Source organism: Canis aureus, chromosome 38 (genome assembly GCF_053574225.1).
Source record: "Canis aureus isolate CA01 chromosome 38, VMU_Caureus_v.1.0, whole genome shotgun sequence".
Classification (NCBI taxonomy): Eukaryota; Metazoa; Chordata; class Mammalia; order Carnivora; family Canidae; genus Canis; species Canis aureus.
In genome coordinates this window covers 21,925,292-21,951,913 of record NC_135648.1, presented here as the reverse complement: position 1 = coordinate 21,951,913, position 26,622 = coordinate 21,925,292, and the positions used below count along the sequence as shown (strand labels likewise).

The 26,622-nt window shown below is 50.5% G+C and overlaps 1 protein-coding gene, 1 long non-coding RNA gene and 2 pseudogenes across 4 annotated transcripts in view; 3 read left to right on the top strand and 1 right to left on the bottom strand.

The window, feature by feature from the left end:
- The first annotated feature begins 367 nt into the window (after window positions 1–367).
- Window positions 368–1,457, top strand: LOC144307168 (ribulose-phosphate 3-epimerase-like; annotated as a pseudogene).
- A 4,145-nt stretch (window positions 1,458–5,602) lies between these two features.
- Window positions 5,603–6,723, top strand: LOC144307042 (actin, cytoplasmic 2 pseudogene; annotated as a pseudogene).
- Window positions 6,724–7,015: 292 nt separating this feature from the next.
- On the bottom strand, window positions 7,016–14,024 carry LOC144307416 (uncharacterized). 3 transcript variants are annotated; one of them, XR_013374296.1, is made up of 4 exons: window positions 13,239–14,024; window positions 11,900–12,043; window positions 11,656–11,810; window positions 10,020–10,737 (listed from the first exon to the last, which is right to left on the bottom strand). It is a non-coding gene; the product is annotated as an uncharacterized LOC144307416 (long non-coding RNA). The 3 variants fall into 3 exon arrangements; XR_013374295.1 differs by lacking the exon at window positions 10,020–10,737 and adding an exon at window positions 7,016–7,491 and having other exon boundaries at window positions 11,900–14,024; XR_013374294.1 differs by having other exon boundaries at window positions 11,900–14,023.
- A 125-nt stretch (window positions 14,025–14,149) lies between these two features.
- Window positions 14,150–26,622, top strand: part of SLC60A1 (solute carrier family 60 member 1) — a 29,442-nt gene continuing 16,969 nt past the window's right edge. The window contains exons 1-3 of the mRNA XM_077887240.1: window positions 14,150–14,453; window positions 25,030–25,228; window positions 25,849–26,109. Of these exons, the coding sequence (XP_077743366.1) occupies window positions 14,224–14,453; window positions 25,030–25,228; window positions 25,849–26,109 (690 nt within the window). The 5' untranslated portion in view covers window positions 14,150–14,223. The remainder of the gene's footprint in view (window positions 14,454–25,029; window positions 25,229–25,848; window positions 26,110–26,622) is intronic.

The following is a 26,622-nucleotide window of genomic DNA, read 5'->3' as shown; positions in this document are numbered from 1 at the left end:
GTCTCTATGAATAAATAAATAAGTAAATCTTAAAAAAAAAAAAAAAACCCGGAACTTTAGGGATGCCTGGGTGGCTCAGCAGTTGAGCGTCTGCTTCAACTCAGGGCGTGATCCCAGGGTCCTGGGATCGAGTCCCATGTTGGGCTCCCCACAGGGAGCCTGCTTCTGCCTCTGCCTATGTCTCTGCTTCTCTCTGTGTGTCTCTTGTGAATAAATAAATAAAATCTTTTAAAAAAATAAACTAAAAGAGAGGATTTTAGTCCGGAAGACTCTACCAAGAAGGAGATAAGACAGCGTAGCCAGTCAGGGTAACACTTTTGTCTTATGGGGGGGACTGGGGGGTAACTTGCTCTTAGGAACCAGGACCATGGCGTCTGGCTGCAAGACTGGCTCATCCATCCTTAACAGCGATTTGGCCAATTTAGGGGCTGAGTGCCTCCAGATGCTGGACTCTGGGGCTGATTATTTGCACCTGGATATGATGGACAGGCATTTTGTTCCCAGCATCACTTTGGACATCCTGTGGTAGAAAACCTCCAAAAGCAGCTAGGCCAGGACCGTTTCTTTGATATGCACATGATGGTATCCGGGCTGGAACAGTGGGTAAAACCAATGGCTGTAGCAGGAGCCAAGCAATATACATCTTGAGGCCACCGAGAACCCAGGGCTTCGATTAAAGACATTCAGGAGGGGGATCCCTGGGTGGCGCAGCGGTTTGGCGCCTGCCTTTGGCCCAGGGCGTGATCCTGGAGACCCGGGATCGAATCCCACGTCGGGCTCCCGGTGCATGGAGCCTGCTTCTCCCTCTGCCTGTGTCTCTGCCTCTCTCTCTCTCTCTCTCTCTCTGTGACTATCATAAATAAATAAAAAATTAAAAAAAAAAAAAAAAAGACATTCAGGAGAATGGGATGAAGGTTGGCCTTGCCATCAAACCAGGAACTACAGTTGAGTATTTAGCATCATGGGCTAATCAGATAGATATGGCCTTGGTTATGACAGTAGAACCTGGGTTTGGAGGGCAGAAATTCATGGAAGATATGCTGTCAAAGGTTCATTGATTGAAGACTCAGTTCCTGTCCTTGGACATGGAAATCGGTGGTGGAGTAGGTTCTGACACTATCCGTAAATGTGCAGAGGCAGGACCTAACCTGATTGTGTCCGGCAGTACCATTATGAGGAGTGATGCCTCCAAGTCTGTGATCAACCTGTTAAGAAATGTTTGCTCAGAAGCTGCTCAGAACCATTCTCTCGATCGATGAAACCACAAGGAGTCCAATGTTTATGCTCATGAAATCTTTTACTGTAAGACAAGAATATGGACTACCAAATTCTATCACAGTTGAAACAGTGCTGTTTTCCTGAGCAGCTATTCATTCTAGTGGCTAAAATCTGTTCTGCAGAATGTTCCAAGAGATTAGGAATTGGTGTGTATTTTTAGTGATGGAATTTAAAGATTAGTGTGGTAAAATAACATTTTTACTGGGAGACTTGATTTTTATAAAGTAAAAATATGGCTGTATTAAGTTTATAAACAAAAAATGTGTCTTTTTTTTTTTTAATTTTTACTTATTTATGATAGTCACAGAGAGAGAGAAGGATAGACATAGACAGAGGGAGAAGCAGGCTCCATGCACCGGGAGCCCGACATGGGATTCGATCCCGGGTCTCCAGGATCGCGCCCTGGGCCAAAGTCAGGCACCAAACCGCTGCGCCACCCAGGGATCCCCAAAAAATGTGTCTTAATGCCTAATGATGGCCTACTAGCTCCGATGAAAAAAATGTGTTTTTTCTGCATTTTAAATCTTCTCATTTCTTGATTGTTTTCCAAAGCAAAAGAAGCCCTTATTCCTGTTTTGTGTCCTTATTGATTTGAGTGTATGTGTGTGACAATATGACTAGAACGGAACTTGTGAAAAATCTAGGTTTGAATCAGGCTAAGATGGCATACTGTATTACTGCTTCTTAAACATCTATTTTTTACTTTGCACCTTGTATTTGATACATAAAAACTGTAAAAACAGTGTATGAAGCCCAGGGATTTCAGATGGCCTGTTTTAAAGTCCAAGTATAGATTTTATCAAGGTGTTTTCTTTGTTAGCTCTGCTGGAGGGACAGGTTATACACTGATCCCCATCTATCTCTCTTCTTACTCACTATTCTTAAGGATGTGAAATAATGTGCTCGCTCCAAGCCAAAAGGAAAAGAAAGCCTCTATTTGGAAGTAATATTGAGTTGAATCTGGACTCTTCTCTTTTCCAACTATTCAACTTTAGCAAATCAAATCAACTAGCCTCTTTGAGTATCTGTTAACTGATTTATACATTGAATATAATTATAATAACCATGCAGGGTTGTGTTGAGCATTAAGAGAGAGTGTGCTACATGTAAAGCTTCCACTACTATTCCCAGAATTGTAGGATAGTTGAACTGAGGATGCTCAATACAAAGTAGCTGTCGGTATAAAAGTTTATGTTTTGTAGCCTATATAGTACTTCGATATAATCTCATTAAATCCAAAATCACTCTTATGAGTGGTAGGACAGGTACTTTTGACCCCATGTAAAAAAATGAAGAAATGAAGAAATGAAATGAAGAAACTAAAACTCAACAACTGATACCAGGGAAAGAATCCAGTAAAGCACAGGATTTCTGGTTTGTACTCTTTATAAATGGAGCCCTTGGGAAATAGATTAGGCAAAGGAAGCCTCTTTTATGTAACATTGTCTTATTTCCAGTCTAATTTTACCCTGTAGTGGAACCAGATGGCTGAGAACATTCTGGATACTATGGATTTTGACCCCAAGTATATGTATCATATCAATCCCACAAAAACCAGATAGGCCAAAACATGACAAGGTACAAAGTTAATCTGTAAACTAAATATTTAAAATTGTGTCCCAAATTATACTTTGACAACAAATATGTATCCACTACTTCATTCTTGCAAATTCTCTTGTTATATATTACATATACTGAAAAAGAAACAGGAGACCAGTTTCATTAAACTTCTTTGGGCTACTATGAGTTTTGAGAAATAAGGTTTGAAAAATAAGAACATTAACACTTCTGCATAGACTAGAGCTTGCTTGTTTGTTTCTATACTACAATGTAAAAATTTGTTGGTTTCTGTTTTGACTTAGAAAAGCTTTGTGCCCTGAATAGGTGGTGTTTAATCACATCAGATAACATGAGGCATATAGAAATAACTTTAATTAAAAGACATACATAGAAGATTATAATGTCAGACATGACCAAAATATTTGAGCTTATTTGCCTAGACAACTTGGGTTTGTCTGGCTTTTGTTTTCTTAAAAAAAAAAATGTACAGGGATGCCTAGGTGGCTCTGTTAGTTGGGCAACTGCCTTCGGCGCAGGTCATGATCCTGGGGTCCAGGGATAGAGCCCCATATCAGGCTCCCTGCTAGGCAGGGAGTCTGCCCCTCACCTCGTGCATGCTTGTTCTCTCTCTTGCTTTCTTTCTCTCTCAAATAAATAAATAGAATATTTTTTTAAAAAACAAATGTACAATGAAACTACAAAAAAGAGTGAATTTTTTGGAATAAGGATTATATCTCAACTAAAAAAAATTAGAAAAAATGAGTAAAGGAGGATAAAAAGACAGAAAATAAAGTCAGCACAGGATACATATACTATAAAATTCTGTACAGGTGATAAAGGTGGACCATGACTTTGGCCATGAGCTTTCCAGCAGCTGCTATCAGCTTGGAAAGAGTGTTAATTAAATGATTCCCAGAATCCACAAGATGAAAAGGAACTTGATGCTCCGAAGAATTGCAGCTCTTCTTGGTACTAATGCCCAACAGAAATCTCTCCTGCGCATCTTCCTATAGGGGTCTAGCTCCACCGTAACTCCAGTAACATAGCATAGGGTCACTCAAGCTGGGCAGAAAGCCCCAGTAGAATTCAATAGGGGCATACTTTCTTGTGGGGCCGAAATGGTATACCAGGATATGTGAGCTATTCCCCGGTGGTAGAGTGTAGATTCTCTGGAGCAGTGGTTTCCAACCTCGGCTGCACATTAGAAAACTCTGGGGAACTTTTGCCAGATACCAATATAAGACCCCACCAACAGAGAGGCTGACTTTCTTCAGCTTCCAAATGATTCTAATATATAGCCAAGTCTGATAATTACTAAGAGAGGAACTGTACATTCCTCATGAAATCCTCCATGAATATTATTTCTTGCCTTGGAATTTATTCATAAATTCAAGCTTATAGTAATTAAACTTTAAATTTGTATACTAGTATTTTCCAAATGTCTACTATGTACCAGGTAGGTGCTGGGCTGTGTGCCTGAGACAGAAGGATTGTGTGACCCAATCTCCATCCTCAGGATGCTGACAGTTTATCTGCATCAAGGACACCCCAACTGGTGATCACAAGGAATTGTGGTATGTGGAGATGCAGGCACCTGGGGTAGCAATGATGAGGCGGGGGCTCCCCACAGGATGAAGAGCTCACCTGAGCCCTGAATGAAAGGTTCATTAGGAGGGTGGAGGATGGTGCATTGTGTTCAATATTTTTTCAATGAGTTGGATGACTGTTAGTAGCCATACATTATGAATGTAAGGTGCCGGGCAGCCCGGGTGGCTCAGCGGTTTAGTGCCGCCTTCGGCCCAGGGCATGATCTTGGGGTCCTGGGATTGAGTCCCGCGTCAGGCTCCCTGCATGGAGCCTGCTTCCCCCTCTGCCTGTGTCTCTCTCTCTGTGTCTCTCATGAATGAATAAATAAAATCTTAAAAAAAAAAAAAAAAGAATGTAAGGTGCCATCCTTACTTGGGAGCAGCTGGAGGAATAGCCAGCCCTTCCGTTGCATGGCTGATGAGACCCAAAGTGTGCTAGTAGGGAGGAGAAACCCAAATCGAAATTACATGAGGCTCAGGGTAGGAGAAGGTGACTTAGAGGCGTAGGCGGCGCCGTACTTGGTGTTCTCCCAGAGGCTCAAGTGTGCCTTCATTTCATCCCACCGCAACACTGTAAGGATGTGATGTTTTGCAGTTGAAGAAAATTGGGCTTACAGTGTCGAGCCCAGAGTTGACAGAGTCGAGTGCAGGACCAGAACCTAGTGCTGGTCTGTCCTGCTCCCGCGTCCATATTCTTCCCATTATTCCACATAGCCCAAGTCCTATACTGCATAGGACTTCAATAAATCAGGGTGTCTGGGTGGCTCAGTAAGTTAAGCATCTGCCTTTGGCTCAGGTCATGATCCTGGGTTCCTGGGACCCAGCCCCACTTTGGGCTCCCAGCTCAGCAGGGAGCCTGCTTCCCCTCTCTCTCTGCCCCTTCCCCTTGCTTGTGTTCTCTCTCACTATCTCTCTCTCTCTCTGGCATAAATAAATAAAATCCTTGTTTAAAAAAAAGGACTTCAATAAATCAACTGCACATAGACAAGACAGGAAGACTTGGTTCAATAGTAATTCTTGGGGGTGGGGGGCAATGTCACCAGCTATAAACCCATACACAAGTCTTGGGTGTGTGAGTAGGAGTTGAATGTGAGAGGCAGATGGCATCATGGGAAGGATCCAGACTTTGCAGTGGTCTCAAAATTCAGCTTCAATACTTTCCAGCTGGGTGACTTTGGGCTACTCTGTCTTCCTGAGCCTCGGTTTCCTCATCCATAAAAAAGGAATAATAATGCCTACCTCATAGGACCCCTCCATCGTGAGGCGCCCCCAGCACCAGGGCGTGATGGTGAGCATGGGCCAGAAGAACTCCTACGTGGGCGATGAGGCCCAGAGCAAGAGAGGCATCCTGACCCTCAAGTACCCCATTGAGCGCAGCATCATCACCAACTGGGACGACATGGCCCCACACCTTCTACAACGTGCTGCGCGTGACCCCGAGGAGCACCCGGTGCTGCTGACCGAGGCCCCCCGAAACCCCAAGGCCAACTGTGAGAAGATGTTCAAGAAGATCATGTTCGAGACTTTCAACACCCCAGCCATGTATGTGGCCAGCCAGGCTGTGCTGTCCCTGTACCCTCTGGCCACACCACCGGCATCGTGATGGACTCCGGTGACAGAGTCACCCACATGGTGCCCCCCACACAGTGCCCATCTATGAGGGGTACGCCCTCCCCCATGCCATCTTGCGCCTGGACCTGGCTGGCCGGGACCTGACGGGCGACCTCATGAAGATCCTCACGAAGCGTGGCTACAGCTTCACCACCACCACCGAGGGGAAATCGTGCGTGACATCAAGGAGAAGCTGTGTTATGTGGCCCTGGACTTCGAGCAGGAGATGGCCACCACGCCCTCCAGCTCCTCCTGGAGAAGAGCTATGAGCTGCCCGATGGGCTTTCTTCCAGCCTTCCTTCCTGGGCACGGAATCCTGCGGCATCGGTGAAACTACCTTCAACTCCATCATGAAGTGTGACGTCGACATCGCAAGGACCTCTATGCCAACACAGTGCTGCCTGGTGGGACCACCATGTACCCGGCATTGCTGGCAGATGCAGAAGGAGATAACTGCCCGGGCACCCAGCACAATGAAGATCAAGATCATCGCACCCCCTGAGCGCAAGTACTCTGTGTGGGCTGGGGGCTCCATCCTGCCTCACTGTCCACCTTCCAGCAGGCAGGAGTACAACGAGTCCGGCCCCTCCATCGTCCACCGCAAATGCTTCCAGGCAGACTGCTAGTTAGTTGCGTTACACCCTTTCTTGACAAAACCTAACTTGTGCAGAAACCAAGATGAGATTGGCATGGCTTTATTTATTTAATTTTTGTTTTTGGATTTTTAATTTTTGTTTTGTTTTGGTTTTTTGGGCGCTTGACTCAGGATTTATTTATTTTTTATTTATTTTATTTATTTATTTTATTTTTTAAGATTTTATTTATTTATTCATGAGAGACACAGAGAGAGACAGAAGCAGAGACACAGGCAGAGGGAGAAGCAGGCTCCATGTAGGGAGCCCGACCTGGGACTCAATCCCAGGTCTCCAGGATCACGCCCTGGACTGAAGGCGGCGCTAAACCACTGTGCCACCCGGGCTGCCCTTGACTCAGGATTTAAAAACTGGAACAGTGAAGGTGACAGCAGTGGGTTGGAGCGAGCATACCCAAAGTTCTACAATGTGGCCAAGGACTTTGATTGTACATTGTTCTTTTTTTTTTTTAATAGTCATTCCAAATATCATGAGATGCATTGTTACAGGAAGTCCTTTGCCTTCCCAAAAGCCACCCCGTTTCTCCCTGCAGAGAAGGGCCTGTCCTCCCCCGAGTTCACACAGGGGAGGGTGATAGAATTGCTTTTGTGTAAATTATGTAGTCCAAATTTTTTTAAATCTTTGCCTTAATACTTGTTCTTTTTGTTTTATTTTGAATGTTCTGCCGTCACGGCACCTGTTTTTTGTCCCCCCAGTTGAAGATTTATGAAGGCTTTTGGTCTCCCTGGGAGTGGGGCTGAGGCATGGAGGCATCCAGGGCTTACCTGTACACTGCCTTGAGACCAGTTCAATAAAGTGCACACCTTAAAGACAAAAAAAAAGATTCTCTGTCTCTCCCTTTGCCCTTGCCTGTCCCCCTACCCCACCCCAAGCTCTCTCACTCTCTCTCGCTCTCAAACAAATAAATACACCTTTTTTTTTTTTTTAAGTAGGCAGAAGACTTGAAGGGGCATTTCACAAAACAAGATGTACAGGTGGCCAATAAGTATGTAATAAGATACTGAACATTATCTGTTATTAGAGAAATGCAGATGAAAACCTCTAAGATGCAAACTTCCCAACATGAGGGTTAAAATGAACACGACTGGTGATAAGGATGTGGAGCAACTGGAACTCTAGCAGGAGTGTATGCTGGTACAATCTCTTTGGGTAACTGTTTGGCAGCATCTCCTAAAGTTAAACCAATCCTGTGACCTCGCAACTTCACTTCTGGGCATATCCTCAATAGAATGAGTGGTTACGTCCCCCGAAAGACAAGTACATGAATGTTCACAGCAGCCTTATAGATAAATAGCTCCAAACTGGAAACCCACCTGTATGTCCATTAATAGCAGATGGGACAAATAAATGATGGTGTATATATGGTGGCATATACGCTCTCAGAGACATAATATTCAGCAAACACACTATTGTTTCTGGGGTGGGTACTGGAAATACTCTGTATCTTGATCTGGGTGGTGCTCAGCTGGGTAAGTACACATATAACAATTAAATTTATTCACTTAAGACTTTTACTTTTTAATCTATGTAAGTTTAACCTCAATTTTTAAAAAAAGTAAGTAAGAGGTGCCTGGCTGACTCAGTCCATAGAGCATGTAAATCTTGATCTCAGGGTCGTAAGTTCGAGCCACATTTTGGGTGTGGTGTCTACTTTACAAAAAAATGTAAACAAAAAGTTACTGTATATCATGTGCTTGGCACAGAACAGGCACTCAGCAAATAGCTGTCAAAGTTTCTAGGGAAGAGGAGGCAGTGAACCCATTGCACCATGAGCTGCTTAGATCACTTGGGAGCACTGAGGGTAGTGCTGGGAGACCCCAGTTTTGCGAGGGTCACTAACAATCAGAGCATGATGTGATTGGAGAGAAGTATGGCAAAAGGTCTGGAATACATGGCCAATGAGGGATGGCTGAAGGAAGTGAGGAGGATGTTGCTGGGGACAATGAAACTTAAGAAGAACATGAAGAATGTCTTCAAATAGTGAATGGCTCTCTGTAGAATGGGAACTAGACTTTTCCTTTCTGGCTCTAAAGCAATAATTCTCAAACTGTACTGCATCTGAGTATCCTGGAGGGCTTACTACCAGATTACTGGGGCACCTGGGTGGCTCAGAGGTTGAGAGTCTGCCTTTGGCTCAGGTCATCATTCCAGGGTCCTGGGATCGAGTCCTGGATCGGGCTTCCCGCAGGGAGCCTGCTTGTCCCTCTGCCTAAGTCTCTGCCTCTCTCTCTGTGTGTGTGTGTGTGTGTGTGTGTGTGTCTCATGAATAAATAAATAAAATCTTTAAAAAAAAAAGAATTATTCTTTAAAAAAATAAAAAGTAAAACAGATTACTGAGACACACCCCCAGAGTTTCTGATCCAGCAGGTCTGGGGCAGGACTGAGAATGTGCATTTCTTTCTCTCTTTCTTTCTTTCTTTTTTTAGGATTTTATTTTTAAGCAATCTTGCACCCAACATGGTGCTCAAATGTACAATCCTGAGACCAAGAGTCACATGCTCTACTGACTGAGCCAGCCAGGCACCCCTTCATTTCTTTTTTCTTTCTTTCTTTCTTTCTTTCTTTCTTTCTTTCTTTCTTTCTTTCGTGTGAGCAGTGGTAGCAGGAGGGGGAGGGGCAGAAGGAGAGAGAGAGAGAGAATCTTAAGCAAGCTCCACACCCAGCCTGGAGTCCAATGCAGGGCTCAGTCTCAAAACTCTGGGTTTATGACCTGAGCTGAGATCATAACCTGAGTCAAAATCAGGAGTCGGAGGCTTAACCAACCGAGCCACCCAGGCATCCGGAGAATCTTCATTTCTAACAAGTTTCCAGGATATACCCATGCTACCGGTCTAGGGACATACTTTGCTAGCCACTATATTAGTGTATAAAACCAGGAGAACAATTTGTGCTGTTGTGAAGGAGGAGGAGGAGGAAGAAGAGGATTTATTTAGAATCTGTATTTATGAGAATTTATGAGAATAAGCTCCTGTATTACACTCTGTCTACATTTTCTCCCAGCAAGGGAGGGATTATTCTCCCCATTTTATTTTTTTTTAAGCTCTACAGGGGACATGGGGCTTATATTCACGACCCTGAGATTAAGAGTCTCACGCTCTAGCGACTGAGCCAGCCAGGTGCCTCTATTCTTCCCATTTTAGAGAGGAGGAATTCAAGGCTGTTTTTCACACATCTCACAGCCTGCCCTCAGCCTGGCCATAATAAAGCTGAGGCTGAATGGCTACCTGCAGCAGCCTGTAACCAGGCTTCTGTTTCTGAGTGGAAGGATCATTTCAGAGGTTCCTTCCGACCCTTAAAGTTAGACTAGCTTTAACTAGCACTTTTATTTTTTTTAAAAGATTTTATTTATTTATTCATGAAAGACAGAGAGAGAGAGGGGCGCAGAGACACAGGCAGAGGGAGAAGCAGGCTCCATGCAGAGAGCCTGATGTGGGACTCAATCCCGGGTCTCCAGGATCACATCCCAGGCAGAAGGTGGCACTAAACAGCTGAGCCACCAGAGCTGCCCCTAACTAGCACTTTTAAGTGCTAACATATCCTCAGCACCAGCTAAATGCTAGGTATTATGCAATATTCTCTCCAGGATGCATGTGGCCACTGGTCTACCTCTTAAGATGCTTCTGGGCCATCTCATCTGCTCCTGTCTCTCCTATCCCCCTTGGCACCTCAGTAACCATCCCCCACCTCTCCATGCCAGCTGATAACTAGGTTCATTCAGATATTTGGCAAAGGAGACTTTTTTGTACACATGCGCATCTCTGCTGTTTGCATTCATGTGGGGTAGGGTAGCTGGGTCATCTAGGTCCAGTCCTTGGCACCAGGTTGTCTGCCACTCACCCCATGCCAACCCCAGACAGAGCCTGCCAATCTATTCTCCAGACTCTGGCCAGCAGACAATGATGTGGGGGCTGTGAGGTAGGGGAAGGGCAGCCTCATTCACCAGAATGGCCAGAGGAACTGCAGATGTGCTTAATGACCTTGAACCAGAGATTTCTTCGACTGCTCCTGCCTGGTTTCCTCAGAGTCTGGGAAGCAGAGACCAGAGGGCCCTGGGGACCAAAGCAGGCCCACAGTTACTTAGAGGATTTTGCCAAACATGAAATCAAGCCCAAGCCCAAGTGGCCCCCTCTAGGCTGTGATAATCAAAACTCTTCTTTTAGTATATTTTTTAATATTTAAAGTTTTCAATTCTAACAAAAACAGGAACAAAGACAAAGTGTACTTGTGGTTCTACGCACTAAGGAGTTTGGGCATTTATTGCTTATCAACTTCGAGGAGCAAGTGGGAGTCAGTATAGTGCAAACACCTCTCACCAAGGAGCTGATCCTGGGACTTGGTGAAGAACAAACCCAATGGCCCCTGCCTTGGAGGAGAGGCAACACAACGGATGATTAGCAATGATTTAGGAAGGGCCCCCAAGGAGGGCCCCAAGGAAGTCAGGGGAAGCTTCCCAGAGGAGGCAACCCTTGAGGCAAATAAACAGATTCCAGTCAGCAAAAGCCTGAGGACCCTTCACTCCCATTGATCCTTTCTGCCAATCTAGTCCATCTGTCCTTATTTGGGGGCCTCAGACTGCTTTCCAGAGCTACTAGGGGAAAGGGATAATTTCCTTCCAATGTGCAAGGAGAGAAATCCGAGAGTGGCTAAGGGACCATCCAAGGTTTTGTTGTTAAAATTTAAGATTGACCAACCTTAGGGTGCCCAGCTAGGGCTAGACATTTGGATCCTCGACACAGAAGAAATACGGGACAGCCCCCGTCCTTGGGAACTTATCATTGGGAGATAAGATATGTAAATGAAAAACCAAAAATAATTGTAAAGGCAATGTGCAAATAATTCAGTTCCCCAGCTATTTTTCCAGGACTTGCTATCTGCAAGGCATTCTGTGAGGCACACATATGGGGGTGGGGAGATTTAGTAAATATAATATAACGTGGTAAATATAGCCCTAGGCCTTAAGAACTCACCATTTAACTGGCTGCAGGGGAGGCAGGGGTGGCAGGAAGAGGAAGCTGACCATCCCTGGATATAACAGCTGACATGGAAGATTGTACGGGGCAAGGAGGGGATCAGAGGCTTGCTGGAATTTGGGGGTTGGATTGGATTGTTCCAGAAAAGGTCCCTGAAAGAGGTAGACAATGTGATGATGTTGGAAAATAGAGGAGATGGAAAAGAAAAAGAAGAAAAAATGAGCAAAACCTTTTCACATACCCATCCTTCCACATCCAGTCCAGGAATGAAGCCTTCCCAGGCAAAATGACATACTTCCGCCTGCAGGACTCAAACCATCCCCGTGACAGAAAGTACCTCATTGCTGTACTTGTTTCCCTGCCTGCTTGTCCCAGCTCAAGGGCCCTGAATGCCAGAAAGAAAGAAAGGAAGAAAAGAAGGCAGGCTTTCTGATCCTAAGGAGGCTGGGTATTGCATTCACAATAGTGTCTCACTTTGTTTTTGTTGTGTGTTTTTTTTTAAAAGATTTTATTTATTTATTCATGAGAGACACACAGAGAGAAGCAGAGACAGGCAGAGGGAGAAGCGGGTTCCTCGCAGGGAGCCTGATCCGGGACACAATCCCCAGACCCGGGATCAGGACCTGAGCGGAAGGCAGACGCTCAACTGCTGAGCCACCCCAGGCATCCCTCACTTTGTTTTTGTTTACTTATTTTTATTTTTTACTATTTTTTCAAACTGTAACCTGTGTACACTATAAGACATAAATCCTAGGTGTACATTTGTTTGTATGGAATGAATTTTTACACATGTTTATATCTGTGTAACCATCACCCAGATCAAGCTATAGGATGCTTGTAGCGCCCCTGACACTGTGGGCTGCCCCCACTGTACCAGGGTCACTGCCATTGTGGCTGGAGGAGCTGAACCAGTGGGGTGGTATATCTAGGGAATACCATCTAAGGAAATTATGAAAGAATTTCAGGTGTTTGGGCTGAAGAAGCCAAGTGTTAGGGCGGGGTCATGTGCTTGAAAGACTAACATGCCCAGAGCAATTATTAGCCTTGTCTTGTGGGTGGCTGTGGGGAGACATAGGGAGGGGCTTTTCAGTTGAGCCTGAAACCCTTCCTTACAGCTGGAGCTGACCCACATTGGAAGAAGACCCACAGGAAATGATAGGTAAGGTCCCCAACAGCAAGAGGTATCAGTCAAGAACAGGACTGACAAACATTTATCAGCAATGATGGAGAGGGAAGAGGGGGCTCCAGTTGGAGACGGTTCCTTCCAACTTTGAGCTTCTGTGTTTCTAGAATTCTGTGAGAACGGCATGAAGGATCCAGTCAAACGCTTGTAGTTATGATTTATTTTTTGTTTTTGTTTTCCAGAGGATAACTTTACACTGAATCACAAACACTGTGTAGACTCACCATTATCACCCCCGAATAAGTAATTGTTCTTACCTTCCAGCCCACTGAGCCAGAGAGACCCTGGGACTCTGCTCTCAGGTGCTCAGAGTCTGGGGGTGGGGGTGGGGGCAGGGGAGCAGCTGCTGGAGTGCCACTGGGAGATGAAGTCAGTCCCCCCAAGAGAAGTTAATTACCTCTGTTGATGCCAAGTTGTCATGAGAGCATCCACCCTCCTACGTCCTCAGCCTCTTCAGCTCTGGTCCCCCTGCAGGGCCGTGGGCACGATGTCCCGGCTCCCGCCGCTACTAGAACAGCTGAGCAGAGGGGACACTCTGCCTCCAGGGGCCGGTGCAGGAACCCTGGCTCCCTCCCAAGCAGGACCACACGGGACCCACCAGCTCCGCGGCCTCCTGGGAGGAGGGTCAGGCCCAGTCGGCCGCAGGCCCCAGCAAGAACTACCAGTCTGGGCACTGGCCCCTGTCACCCCGCAATCCCGTCCGAGGTTTTCCAGCAAAAAAAAGGAATTTTCCCCAGAAATCTTTTTACCCCTGGAGGCCTACCTCCGACCTCCTCCTGGGATTTCTCCGGACCGCTGCCTTTCCCTTCCCGCCGCCTCCTCCCCGCGCCCCGCCGGGAATAGAGACCCGCGGAGTCCGGGCGCGACACCTGCGGCTCCACGCGGGGCTTAGCGGGGGACCGCACGCTTCTGAGCTTTTCTCTCCAAAGCGCTTTCCCTCTTGAGGTTAGCGGGAGCCATGAATATAGTCTCCCAAGAAAAGGCCGTACGTAGGGGATCTTGACACCTACTCAGAGGGAAGGTCCGACCCTCGAAGCCCACTGGGGCCCAGTGCCGCTCCTCCCAGCGAAGCCCAGGCCCGGCTGCAGTCTGGGGGACGGTCCCCCCGCCCTCCGGCTGCGCGAGCCCCGGGTCGCCTCGGGCTCGGGGCCCCCAACCCCCGGCGGCGCGCGGGCGCGGGCAGGGCGGGCTCGGGCGGCCCCGGGAGGCCGGCGCCCCGCAGACGCGCCCCCGCCGCTCCCCGGGCGCGAGGGCGGGGCCCCCCGCCAGGCCGCCCCTCCCCGCCCCTCCCCCGGCCGCCGGCCTCCCGGGCCCCGCGGGCGCTCCACTCGGGCTCGGGCTCGGGCGCGCGGAGCCAGCAGCCGCCAGCCCGCAGCGGGGCCATGGGCTGCGACGGCCGCGTGTCGGGGCTGCTCCGCCGCAACCTGCAGCCCACGCTCACCTACTGGAGCGTCTTCTTCAGCTTCGGCCTGTGCATCGCCTTCCTGGGGCCCACGCTGCTGGACCTGCGCTGCCAGACGCACAGCTCGCTGCCCCAGATCTCCTGGGTCTTCTTCTCGCAGCAGCTCTGCCTCCTGCTGGGCAGCGCCCTCGGGGGCGTCTTCAAGAGGACGTGAGTGCCCGGCGCGCCCCGAGCCCCCGCGCCCCGCGCCCCGCGCCCCGCGCCCCGCGCCCCCGCGCTCCTCGGCACGGCCGCGCCGACCCTTCCCTGCGCTTCCTCTCCCTTCCCTGCCTTCCCGCCCCTGGCGGCCGCCTAGCCCCTGCCCCCCCCCCGCCCCCCGGGCTGAGGCTGCCCCGCGCCCCGACCCTCGGGCGGGCGGCGACCACCCGTCCCCGCGCCGCCGGCCGCGCCCCGCCGGAGCTGCAGGGCCGCCCCCTCCCCCACCGCAGCTCTCCCCGGAAAAGTCTCTCCGGAGACTGAAGGTGACTTGGGGATTATTCCTTTGCCCTCGCTCCCCGCTCGCGGAGCCCGGCGGGTGGGGGCGGGGGCGGGGGGATGGAGCTGGCGGCGGGGAGACCCCCGTGCGCGGCGGCTCCGAGCTCCGTGGGTGTCGCCCCTGCTGCCGGGGCGGAGTGGAAGTGAGGTGGAAGGAGAGTGGGAGTGTCCCCCCAGGGGCGTGCTGGGCGCCGGCGCGGGCCGCGGGGTCCACTCAGACCCTCAGCTCCACTTCAGCTGGCACACGCCGTCCCGCCCCCCGCCACCCGGGGTGGGCACGGGGCTGCCGGGTCCTGCGCCGCGCAGGTCCGGCCTCAGACGGTCAGGGCTCCCGCAGGGGCCCCGGAGGCCAAACCCTTCTGCCTCTGAGACACTCGGGACTCGCCGCGAGGGCCGCGTAGGGGAGGCGTGGGGTGTCTCAGGCTGAGCTTGCGCCCTCCATCTCTGGCGCCGGGGTCCCCCTCCACTCCTCCCACTCCGTGTTACTCCTCCTTGGCCTCTGCGCCAGGGTAGGGCCCCGGACTCTGCCTGCCACGGCCCCCAGAGGTCCCCTTGTATATACCATTGCATCGCCAGGCTTAAATTGGATGGGGCCGCCCCCACAGAGCCCTCTGGAAAGGCAGCAGGATTGGCTGTCCTAGTGCAGCTGGGAAAACAGACCCAAAGCAGGGGATAGATGACTTGCAAGCTGGAGGCTGCTGGAGATTTCCCTGGTTCCAGCTCCCGGTTGGGTGGTTTTCTGGACTGCATGGACTCAAGTAAGCAGGCGGCCCAGGAACAAAACCAGAGCTAGGCGACCCCAGAGGAACATCTGGGGGTGGAGGGAGTGCATTCTGGGCCAATTGCTCTCCCCCTTCGGCTCACTCCTCCCCGTGTCCGTGCCCCTGTCGTGTGTCCGTGTCCCTGAGGTGAGGTTTTCCTATCCACCTTGCTTCTGGAGCTGATGGAGAGAGCACAGGTGTCATACAGGTAGACCCCACCTTACGGCACCCAGTGGACAAAACAGTACCAATTAAAGAGCGATTGTCTTCAGGGTCAAATTCTCTTGTAAATGGAAGAATCCTCTTAAGGAGCAAGTCTTGTGCACACTGGGTTTTCTCTGGGTTTTGTATAGGATTGGATGCATGGGGGATTCAGAAAGTCTTTCGCAAAAGTTCAAGATCCTTCCAGATTCTGCCTAGAGGTTTACTTAGAAATCTACCAGTGTGTTTTTCTGTTTGCTTTCTTTCTTTTTAAAAAGTATTTTGACTTACAAAAGCTCCCTTACCTTGAACTTTTTAAGAACACGTGCAGTGCAAAGAACAGGAAGGGGGAATGAGGATAATTCTAAATGGCAGATTGGTGTGCCAGGTTTTGTGAAAACAACAGAGATACACACCCAACTGGGCCATGTCTTCCTCGCTTGCTCCGCACCTCCGTCCAGGGTCCTTACCTAACCAGGAGCTATGAACAGGCAGTGGAAAGGGTCATGGGTGAGGAAGTGAGCTCACAGGAAAGAAAAATAATTTTGGGAACAGTAGTAACTAATTTCACTCAGTTCTTGCTCAGTGCCAGGCACTGTTCCCAGTACCTCACTTGTATCAATTCATTTATCTTCACCACAACCCTATGGAGTAGTACTAACTTATCTCTAGTTTGTGCCTAAGGAAGCTGAGGCACAGAGAGGTTAAGACACTCGCCCCATGTCATACCACACAGCTCCTAAGCTGGGATTTGAATCCAGGTATTTGTTTCTAGAACCAGGTACTTGGGAAATGACTCTTGCTTTATGAGCAGTCAGCCTGAACTGTGCAGAGTACAAGTTATACCCTGTCCTCACCAGGCACAGGCCTATGGGCTGAGTATTCCTGAGCTGCCGCTCCTGGGAAGGAAACTGTGGGCCTCTGGGGCTTCCTGCTGGGATCTGAGGGTGGGGGTAGGGTGGGGTGGAGGGCATAAGTCCTATCAGTTCAGGTTCACATTTAGATGCTGAACCTCAGTCCTCCCGCCCGCAAAACAAAATGCCATAAAGAAGCCTTTCCTTTGGCTAAGAGCAAAGTGGACTTCAGTGGGAATGAAGGATTTGTCACAGGGGTGGCTTGTGTGTCAACGGGAGTCACTGCCTAGCTAGGACAGGATAGCTTGTCACAATCCCCCATTTCTGAAAACAAACAGAACTGCCAGTAGCCCTGAAACCAGCCACTAAAGCTTGACACCTTGGGGCCTCACCACAAGTTCAAATGCAAATATTCCCAGCTCCTCACCCCCTAACCTCCCCTCCCCCACCCCAGTACTTTTCAGCTTAAGTGATTACTGGCTAGTGGGCCAGGCTGGTACTTGTGAGGGGGGTTGGGGGAGTTGGTTTAACAAATGGCAAGAGCCAGCTGTTGTGGACTGACTCGAGGGAGAGGCATGGGGCGGCCCAAGTCAAGTCCTGCCTAGTGCTTGGCCCAGACTGAGGACCAGGGCTGAAAAGGTTTCTGGAAGCCTCCATAGGGACATGCATTGGAGGATCTGCATGCAGACAGCCTTGGCTGTTAGAAGGGGACAGGACAGGAGCTCTCTACTCAAGGTAGGATCAGCCCCCCACCTCCATCCCTTATGCCCCCCTCCCCCCGCCCCCAGCTTCTAGCACAGAGATCTTGAGGGAAGCAGCCACATGCAGCCTAAGAGGGAGATAGGTGCAACTGGGGTCAGAAGAATCTGGATTAAAACTTCCTTAGAAATATCTTGCTTATCGGGAGCAGGGAGCCATTCAGAGAGGAGAAGAACACAAAGTCACCTGGTTGGCAGGGTGTATGGGTATGTGCTTTGTCAGATAGGAAAGAGAAAGGGGTATTTAGATAAAAGGTTAGGGGTGTTTTTTTCCTGGTTCCTTGGGGACCTGTCTAACCACCTTGGGTAGTTCGGGAGACCCCTTTATCTCAAAGGCATCAGGGTAGGTAAATGGCTTTCAGACCTTCCTCAGCCTTCTCCCAGCCTCACCTTGGCTTCTCCCCTGCATGCGCCCTCTTAATTGAAGGCTTGAGTTCTCCCCTGTCCTACTCACTGTCTCCTTCTCTGTCTCTAATTTTCCCCAAATTCCTACAAGTCCTGCCCTGCCCAAGACCCAGCTCTAACTCCCTCCTGCCTGTTACATGAAATCCAGTCTTCCACACAAGGTTTCCCAGGCCACTGTCAAACCTGGTTTTCTAAGATGCTGGCCCCTGAAGTCCCTGGAACACAACACAAAAGCCAGTTTTGTCCTCCGAGCTGGGTCCTTGGTTGGTCTCCCATCTAGAAAGCCTCTGTCTCTCCCTCCCAGCAGCTTGTCTACCTTTCAGCATGCAGCAAACTTGGGCTGAGAGCCTACTGGTGGTCTGGCCCCAGATATGATTCTTGCTTTAAAAACTCATCTCAACATGGGAGTTGCCACATGACCAGGAATGCCACTCCTAGGTATATACCTCAAAGAACCGAAACATGTCAATACGAAACCTTATACAGGAATGTTATCGCAGCATTATTCATAACGCCAAAAAGAAGGAGCAGACCAAATGTTCATCAGTAGACATATGGACAAACAAAATGTGGTACACCTATACAGTGGAATAGTATTCAGCCAGAAAGATCAGTGAGGTTCTTATGCAAGCTACAGCATGAGGGAGCCATGAAAACATCATGCTAGGTGGAAGGAGCCAGGCACAAAAGACCCCATGCTGTATGGTTCCATTTCTATGAAAGTCCAGAAGGGGACTGTAGATATAGGAAGCAGAGTGGTAGGTTCCTAGGATATGGAGCAGGAGTGGCGAGTGACTGCTAGCAGGTACAAGGTTTCTCTCTCGGGTGAGGGCAATGCTGGAAACTTAAGTTGTGGTGATGGTTCCCAGATCTGAACATGCTAAAAGCCATTGAATCACACACTTTCAATAGATGAATTTTATGGTATGTAAATTATCTAAAAATTTTTTTTGAGATAATTAAAATAATTTTTTAAAAAATTTTATTTATTTATTCATGATAGACACAGAAAGAGAGAGAGGCAGAGGCAGAAGCAGGCTCCATGCAGGGAGCCCGACGTGGGACTCGATCCGGGGTCTCCAAGATCACGCCCTGGGCTGAAGGCGGCACTAAACCGCTGAGCCACCCGGGCTGCCCTAATTTAAAAATTTTTTAAAAGTAACTTCTACACCAAGCATGACTTCCAAACCCACAACCTCAAGATCAAGAGTCTCACACTCCATTGACTGAGCCAGCTAGGTGCCCTTATCTCAATTTTTAAAAAAGATTTTGTTTATTTATTTGACAGAGAAAGAGAGAGAGCATACACAAGCAAGAGGAGCAGCAGCAGAGGGAGAGAGAGAAGGAGGCTCACAGCTGAATAGGGAGCCTGAGACGGGGCTTGATCTCAAGACCCTGAGATCATGACCTGAGCAGAAGGCAGATACTTAACCGACTGAGCCACCCAGGCGCCCTCAATTTTTTAAATAAAGAAAAATCTCAAAACCCCAAAATTTCTAAATTCATCCCACCCCTTAATTCACTCATCCAACACGTATCTTTTGAGCCAGACCCCATTCTCGGGGTGAATATGATGGACAAGGTCCATGTTCCCATGGAGCTTACGCTCTGGAGCACCATGTAAGTGAAATGAAGAACATAAATAAGGGTGAGGATGACAATACAGAGTTGGTCAGGGAAGGCTGCTCTGAGGAGGTAACATTTGAGCTGACACCTGAATGACAAGAGGGAGCCATGCATGCCAGTAATCGGAAAAGGGTTCTGGGCTGACCCATTTGCAAGTCCACCCAACATGCGGGGCTTGCACCCCAGCGGGCCAGAAATATCATCACACACAGGGCACAGCCCCAACCTAAGTCTAATAGGGCCTGAGTCCTGCCTTAGACTGGGATCTCCCCAAAGACAGGCTTTCCTCCTCCTCCCTCTGAGTCTCCCCAGGCTTAACACAGGGCCCTGAGCGAGCTGGGGCATCATTGTGGGGGTGACCAGTTCCGGGGGGCCTCTCCTGGCCTGCTCCGTCTAAGTTACCTCTTCCCGGTTGGCCATATGGAGCCGTAGTCTTCAGCCTGCCCTAGCTCTCAGGGCGTGCCCTGACCCCTGGTTTCTTGTCCCAAGCCCCCACTCCTCTCTTGCAAGCTGCCTACTCCTTTTGGGGTGGAGAGGGGGCAGGGATGCCTCTGACTTCTCCTGGGTTCAGGGCACCTCTCTTCCCTGGTCCCTCCAGGAAGAAGATTATCAGGATGGGCAGGGGGATGCCCCGAGGTAAGGATGGGAGAATGTCAGTGCCCATCCTGGGGTCCCCCCACATCGAGGTGGCAAGGGACTGGTCCTCAGCAGCGTTTTTCCCCACCCTGGGGTGTAGAGGGCGGGAAGGACTGGCTGACATCTTATTGCTTAAGCCCTTCCCCTGGTTTGGAGCCAGGCAGCCCCTCCTCTTATCACAGAAACAGGAGGGCCAGAGCCAGCACCCTGGCAAGGCCAGGTCAAGGTGATCACATGTACCCTCTGGGTAAAGCAGAGCACCTGAGCTGGCAGGGGGAGCAGCGTGCTCAAGGTCACTAAGCAAACTGGTGGTTCAGGCACCTACAGTGGAACCACTGCTAGGCTGGGGGAGGACCTGGCTCCCTGCTCTCCCTCCCCCACTTCACCTTCCACGTGGAGCCATCAATGAGTAACTTGGACATTTCTCAGGCTTCCAAGGAAGGGTTCCTTAGACTTTCCAAGCTGTCCCTGCATCTCCCCAGGCCTTGGGGGAGTGAGGTCCCCTCTCTAATTGGCCTTAATTAACCTCTGAACCTGGGACCAGGGGAGGGAAGATCAGTGACACGATGCTGGATTGAGAGTCAAAAAACTGGATCCTGGTTCTGTCCCCCCATCTGGGGACGGCTCCTGATCTATAAAATAAGGGGCAGGACTCTTAGGTCCTTGCTGCCACTATAGCAGCTCCCGGACCAACCTCCCATGGTCACCCCAGGCCAGCAGGCTCTGCAGCAGGAACAAAGAGGCAGAGCCTGGCTGGAGAATCTGGGAGCTGCTGAGGGTACTTCCCTGGGCCTGGCTGCTGGCAGAGAGGGGGTGAGCATCATCGAGGAAAGGGGCTGCCGATGGCTGATGGCCGGGGGAAGATCCCAGGGAGTGAGCAAAGGACTGTAACATCGCACTGACACCGCCTGGCAGCCTCAGAAGGCAGAGCTGCCGATCCCCATTCTAGCAAGGAGCTAGGTACTCACCTGTAAAGGCTCAGAGGGCCCATGTGTAGGTGCCTTGCCCCGAGCTTCCTGCTGGGAAGTGGCGAGTTAGGTCTAGGACCAGTCTTTTTTCTTTTGATTTTTAGTTTTCTATTGGAGTACAGTTGACATACGTGTTATATGAGTTTCAAGTGTACAACATACTGATTTGACACTTTTTATACCGAGGACTGGTCTGATTACAAATCCTAGTACATCTGCGGTGCCAAAGCTGTTTTGACATCATTATTCCATAATTTTCAATTACCCACATTCCTGGAAGGGGCCATTGACCAAAACCATTAAGTGACCAAGCCAATTAGTGTATTTCAGTCTGGCTCTGGGATGTATCTGGGACTTCTTTTCTCTTGGCAGCCATATGCCATTCTGGAGAAATGTGCTCAGGCTGAGTTCTGGAAAGCCCAGGCACAGCTCTGCCGAAGCAAGCGGGGAGGCAGGCAGTTTGCTGGGATTAAAACACAAGCTTTCCTGTGCTGCAGCTGTCCCCAGGAAATGGGGACACATCTCCATCCCCCAGTGCCCAGGAATCGCAGGCCCAAGATGGGCTTCGCCCTCCCCAGCCGGAGCTGTAGGCGGCAGGCTCAAATCGTGCGCTAGGGGTTGGCAGGAGATGCAGGAAGGGCCTTCCCAGGCCAGTTTCCCTCCAGCCTCTCCTTTCTGTTGTCTCATCCTTTCCTGCCTGTCCCTGGGCCTGGGAACAAAAATCTTCCCTGGGGGCATTGAGTGTCCTCCAGAAAGACAAGGTGAAAAGGCACAAATGGGAGAGCGGAAAGGCCTATACAGGGCAGCCCACCGTGACCGTGACCGTGACCGTGGCCCTCCCCCTCCACCCCAACCTCCCCAGCCTCCTACTGCCCCCCTGGCATCCTGGCCCTAGCTAAGGCTTTATCTCTTGCCTCTGTCTCTCTGTCTCTGTCTTTGACTCCCTCTGTCTCTGTGTCACCCATCACAACTCCCACATCAGGCTCCTAAGGCTCCAGGCCATCCTGTGTGGGTGACAAGACAAGCCTTCCTCAAGCTTTTTGCTCATTTGACTAGCAACAGCCAGCAGCCCTAGATGGAGCACCAGCTCAGGGCCAAGCACGGTGCCAGGCACGGGGTTCCGCAGTGAGGCTGCGCAGACGCCTCGGGAAGCTTGCCACGGAGCCAGCAGTCAGAATATGAAGTGTTTGGAGCCTCCAGAACACCCGCAGAGGGACCACGGGGGCTCACGTCCTAGCCATGCCAGCTGTTCACTGCTCGCTAAGCCTGTCATTCAAGGCTCTGCAGACTCTGGCCTTCCACTCCCTCCTGGCCGCCCCTCTCTCGGGCCTGCCTGGGTCTGTGGCCCATCACCAGCCCTTTTATTCTCTCTCTCTCTCCTCCATGGAAAAGCAGCATGGTGTAGGGATTATCAAGACAGAAAACCTGGGTTTGAGTCCAGACTGTCAGCTTCTTTTTTAGCCTCTCCCAGCCTTAGTTTGCTTGTGGTTTAAACAGGCACAGTTGCAAAGCCTATTGCCTTGGGCCTGTACACAAATGTCAGTTGCTATTTTTTTTTCCGTAGTCTTCTTTCCACTCTCATTGACTGATTCCAGGTCCCATTCCCTCGGGACTTTGCTACAAGACTGATTTTTTTTTCAAAGATGTTATTTGTTTATTTGAGAGACAGCATGAGCAGGGGTGGGGGGCAGGGGGCAGAGGAAGAGGAAGAAGCAGACTCCCCACTGAGCAGAGAGCCCGATGCAGGCTCTATCCCAGGACCCTGAGATCAGGACCTGAGCTGAAGGAAGACAGTTAACCCAGTTAACCGACTGAGGGCACCCCTACCGAGCTGATCATTAACCACGTTAATGAATCTAGGTTTTGCAGGGCAACGACGATGATGGGTTAATTCTTCAAGGGTCTGTGCACTTAGCTTGGGGCAGCCACACTTTACTGCAGACTGGTGAGCCAGGTGGTGGAAAGGTCACCCCATCCCATGTGCCAGTTCAACAGGGAGAATGGTTGAGGGGGAGACAGAGGACCCACTTGCTATCCTTGAAGTCCGGCCAGCCAGGAGGCAGGCTGCCTGAGGGAAAGAGAGAGTGAACAATCATGAGAAGCCAGCCAGTTTCATCACCTGTAGAAATGTGGGCATCCCCTCTGTGCTGGGTGCCAGGGAGCAGAGAGAGACTTGAGACCAGGTTGCAGGAGGCAGATATTCAGGAAGGTCAGCGCGCAGCCTGGGCGTTCAGCTCCAGGGGCCGGCGGAGCAGGGGTGCCAGGTAGAACTGGGGCCAGGAGAGACCTGAACAGGCCTCCCCACAACACCATCCTCCCTGTCCTCCTCCTAGTGGCTGGGGTGAAAGATCATGGGAGTCCCCCCTTCCTGCTCAGAGCTGGGAACAGACAGGGGTCATTCATGATCAGTGATCTCTCCAAGAGATCAGTCTGAGAATAAGAAAAAATAATGAGCTAGTGCTATCAGCAGAGCCCTTCTGACAGAGGATTTGATCAAAGATGGGCCAAGCAGAGAACCAAAGGGGTCAGAGGCAAGAAAGGCAAGAACCTCTGGGGAAAGATGTAGCCTGGGAGCTCTCCTGGGGGCCTCTCTCTTTGCCCTAATGTGCTGGCAACAGACCAGTCTTCTTGCCACAGGCCCCTCCCCCGTTTTCAGGTCCAGCAGCCAGAACAACTGTTCATAATCTGAAAATTATAGCTCTCTCTTCCAGAAGTTTTTTTTTTTTTTTTTTTTAAGTAAGCTCCAGGCCCAACATGGGGCTTGAACTCATAACTCTGAGATCAGGAGTAGTGTGTTCTGCCAATGACCCAGCCAGGTGTCCCCAGAACCTTCTTGCTATCCAATGTCCTTTACCCACATCAGGCTTTCAGAGTGGTTCCGGAAAATACAAGGCATCCTTCTTTCCTTAGAGTCTGGTTATTAGGTAGGGTGTACCAACAAGACCCTGATGGAGCCCCGGACGGTCCGTCTACTCGCCCACTTGTGCGGGAACAGGCCCTCAGCCTGCCTGTTGTGGGCTCCTCTGCGGGAAGGTCACCTACCAGACACCTCTCAGTGAGGACAGCCACCAGTCCTCCCTTCCAGAAACTTGCGGAGCCAAGATCTCTGCCCAAGGGCTGGAGGGAGGAAGGAAGGGTGCCAAATTACCCAAATTCCTTGGCTGAGAGCTTTGGTTCAGGTGGCTTAGTTGACATCTGTAAAGGGCCTGGCCGTTTTGCCCTTCCTGTGTGGGGAGAGCGCGTTGCAGCCCAGCTGGTGCGGGTGGGGGTGGGGGGTTCGGGTTCTTCCCCGTCCCACCTCCAGTTTGGTGCATATGGCACAGTACCCAGAGACACTCAAAGTAGATTCCCCTCGCACATCCATGAGAGGGACAGAAATATCTCTGTGTATTATAGTTTATAAGTAAAGTAAACTATTATTTTCCCGTTTTTTTAAGATTTTATTTGAGAGAGAGAAAAAAGAGAGAGAGAGAGAGAGAGAGAGAGAGAATAAACATAGGGAGGCAGGGAAGGAGTAGGCTCCCCACTCAATCCCAGAACGCTGGGATCATGACCTGAGCCAAAGGCAGACAGATGCCTAACAGACCTAGCCACCCAGGGGCCCCTTATTTATTATTTTAAAGACTTTCTTTATAAGTAATCTTTATGCCCAGCGTGGGACTCGAACTCACAACCCTAAGATCAAGAGTTACAGGCTCTATCAACTGAGCCAGCCAGACACCCCTGTCAGTAAACAATTTAAAATTGCTTGTAAGTAAAATAGTAGCAGTTACGCTTTGTTAAGTGTGCACTGTGTGCCACTTCACATGGTTTCTTGAGTTCTCACAGCCACCCTATGAGGAGGGATGGTTACCTGGGAAGACCAGGGCACAAGAAACGTCTCACCTGCAAACCTCTAGTGAGTGACAGAGCTTCTTCCACAGTCCCCTGCCCCCTCCCACCAGAGGCTTCTCCAAGGCTGTCCAGCCAAGGGAGGACATGGAGGAGGCTCTTGATTTGAAGGCTCTAGGCAGCCCCTTGACCTCACCCTTCTACTACTGCAGCCTGGCCCAGTCGCTATGGGCCCTCTTCACATCTTCCCTGGCCATCTCACTGGTGTTTGCCGTCATCCCCTTCTGTCGAGACGTGACGGTGCTGGCCTCTGTCATGGCGCTGGCGGGCCTCGCCATGGGCTGCATCGACACCGTGGCCAACATGCAACTGGTGAGGATCTACCAGAAGGATTCAGCCATCTTCCTTCAGGTGAGCCCACAGGCGGGCATGGGGCTGGGTGGTGGGGGGCTCCCTGGGTGCTCTCACCTCTCCCAGTCCCTCCCTGGGGCTAGGTGTCTTTTCATATAGGCCAGGTGATGGTGCAAAAAGGGCACCAGGGACTCAGTTCAGTGTGGCTGCCACCAGCTGGGCCACACTGGGACGCTCTCTCTGGCCTTGAGTCTCGTTGTCTCTAAAATGAGGTCACGCTCCCTGTGCGCAGAGTGGTCGGTCACAGGAATCCAGGTGCTCCGGAGAGGAGGTTCTTTGTGAACTGGAGAGTGCCATGATGGCATGGTTTCTTGCTGCTTTCTTGGCTCCATCCCCCTCTCTGTCTTTCTCTTCCTGTCCAGTCCTTCCCTTTATCAAAAGCTCCCCTTCCCTCTGGGGTGGTAGCTGGTTGCGGTTAAGTTTTGGGAAAGAAGGAAGTGGGAGAGATGGGAATCGCCACTGTCACCACGTTATCCCAGGGCCAAGACAGTGGTTGAGAGGAACTTCTCTGCTCCCCCCTCTGGGGCCAGGCAGGGGCTCCCCAGATGGGGCACAGAGTGGGGGATGGGCTACAAAGCCTGGGCCATCCCCCACCCATACCACTTCTCTTCTCTCCCCAGGTTCTCCATTTCTTTGTGGGCTTTGGTGCTCTGCTGAGCCCCCTTATTGCCGACCCCTTCCTGTCTGAGGCCAACTGCTTGCCCGCCAACGGCACAGCCAACAGCACCTCTGGCAGCCACCTCTTCCATGCGTCCAGGGTCCTGGGCCAGCACCACGCTGAGGCGTGGCGTTGGTCCAACCAGTCGCTCTCCAGGCTGCCTCCGCAGGATGGAGCAGGGACCCGCGTGTCGTACGCCTTCTGGATCATGGCCCTGATCAACGTGAGTGCCTCTAGGGCAGGGCTGGGTGGGGACAAGTGGGCAACCACACATGCCAGTCCGCACCAGCTCCCAGCATAGGTTCTTCTGATTCTGAGCAACGTGCTGCTGGGCTGAATGTGCCCTCAGGAAGGCCAGAGCATGGGAAACTGACTCCCTTAGGGATGCATCTGAATGCGAAGGTCACAGGAGGACATCTTGAAGGTCCTCAGTTGTGACAATCTATGATTGTGATCTCAAAAAAAGGGAGGTAGAGCCGTGAGCAGGCTCAGGATGATGGAATCAGGGTTAACTTTCAAGCCATCTGAGACTCCAGGGGAAACCAGCTCTTTTCCTCTGAGGCCAAATGAAGTAGATCCTGGGACGGCGCACCATGGGACCTGTCAGGCTCTTCCCCGGGGTCCTGCATCGCCGCTAGGATTCTCCGGTGCCCTGCTGTGAGGTGGGCTCCTGTGAAGGCCAGGGGATGGACACGATAACTTCCGGGATCCTGCCTACACCAAGGCTGCCCTGGAG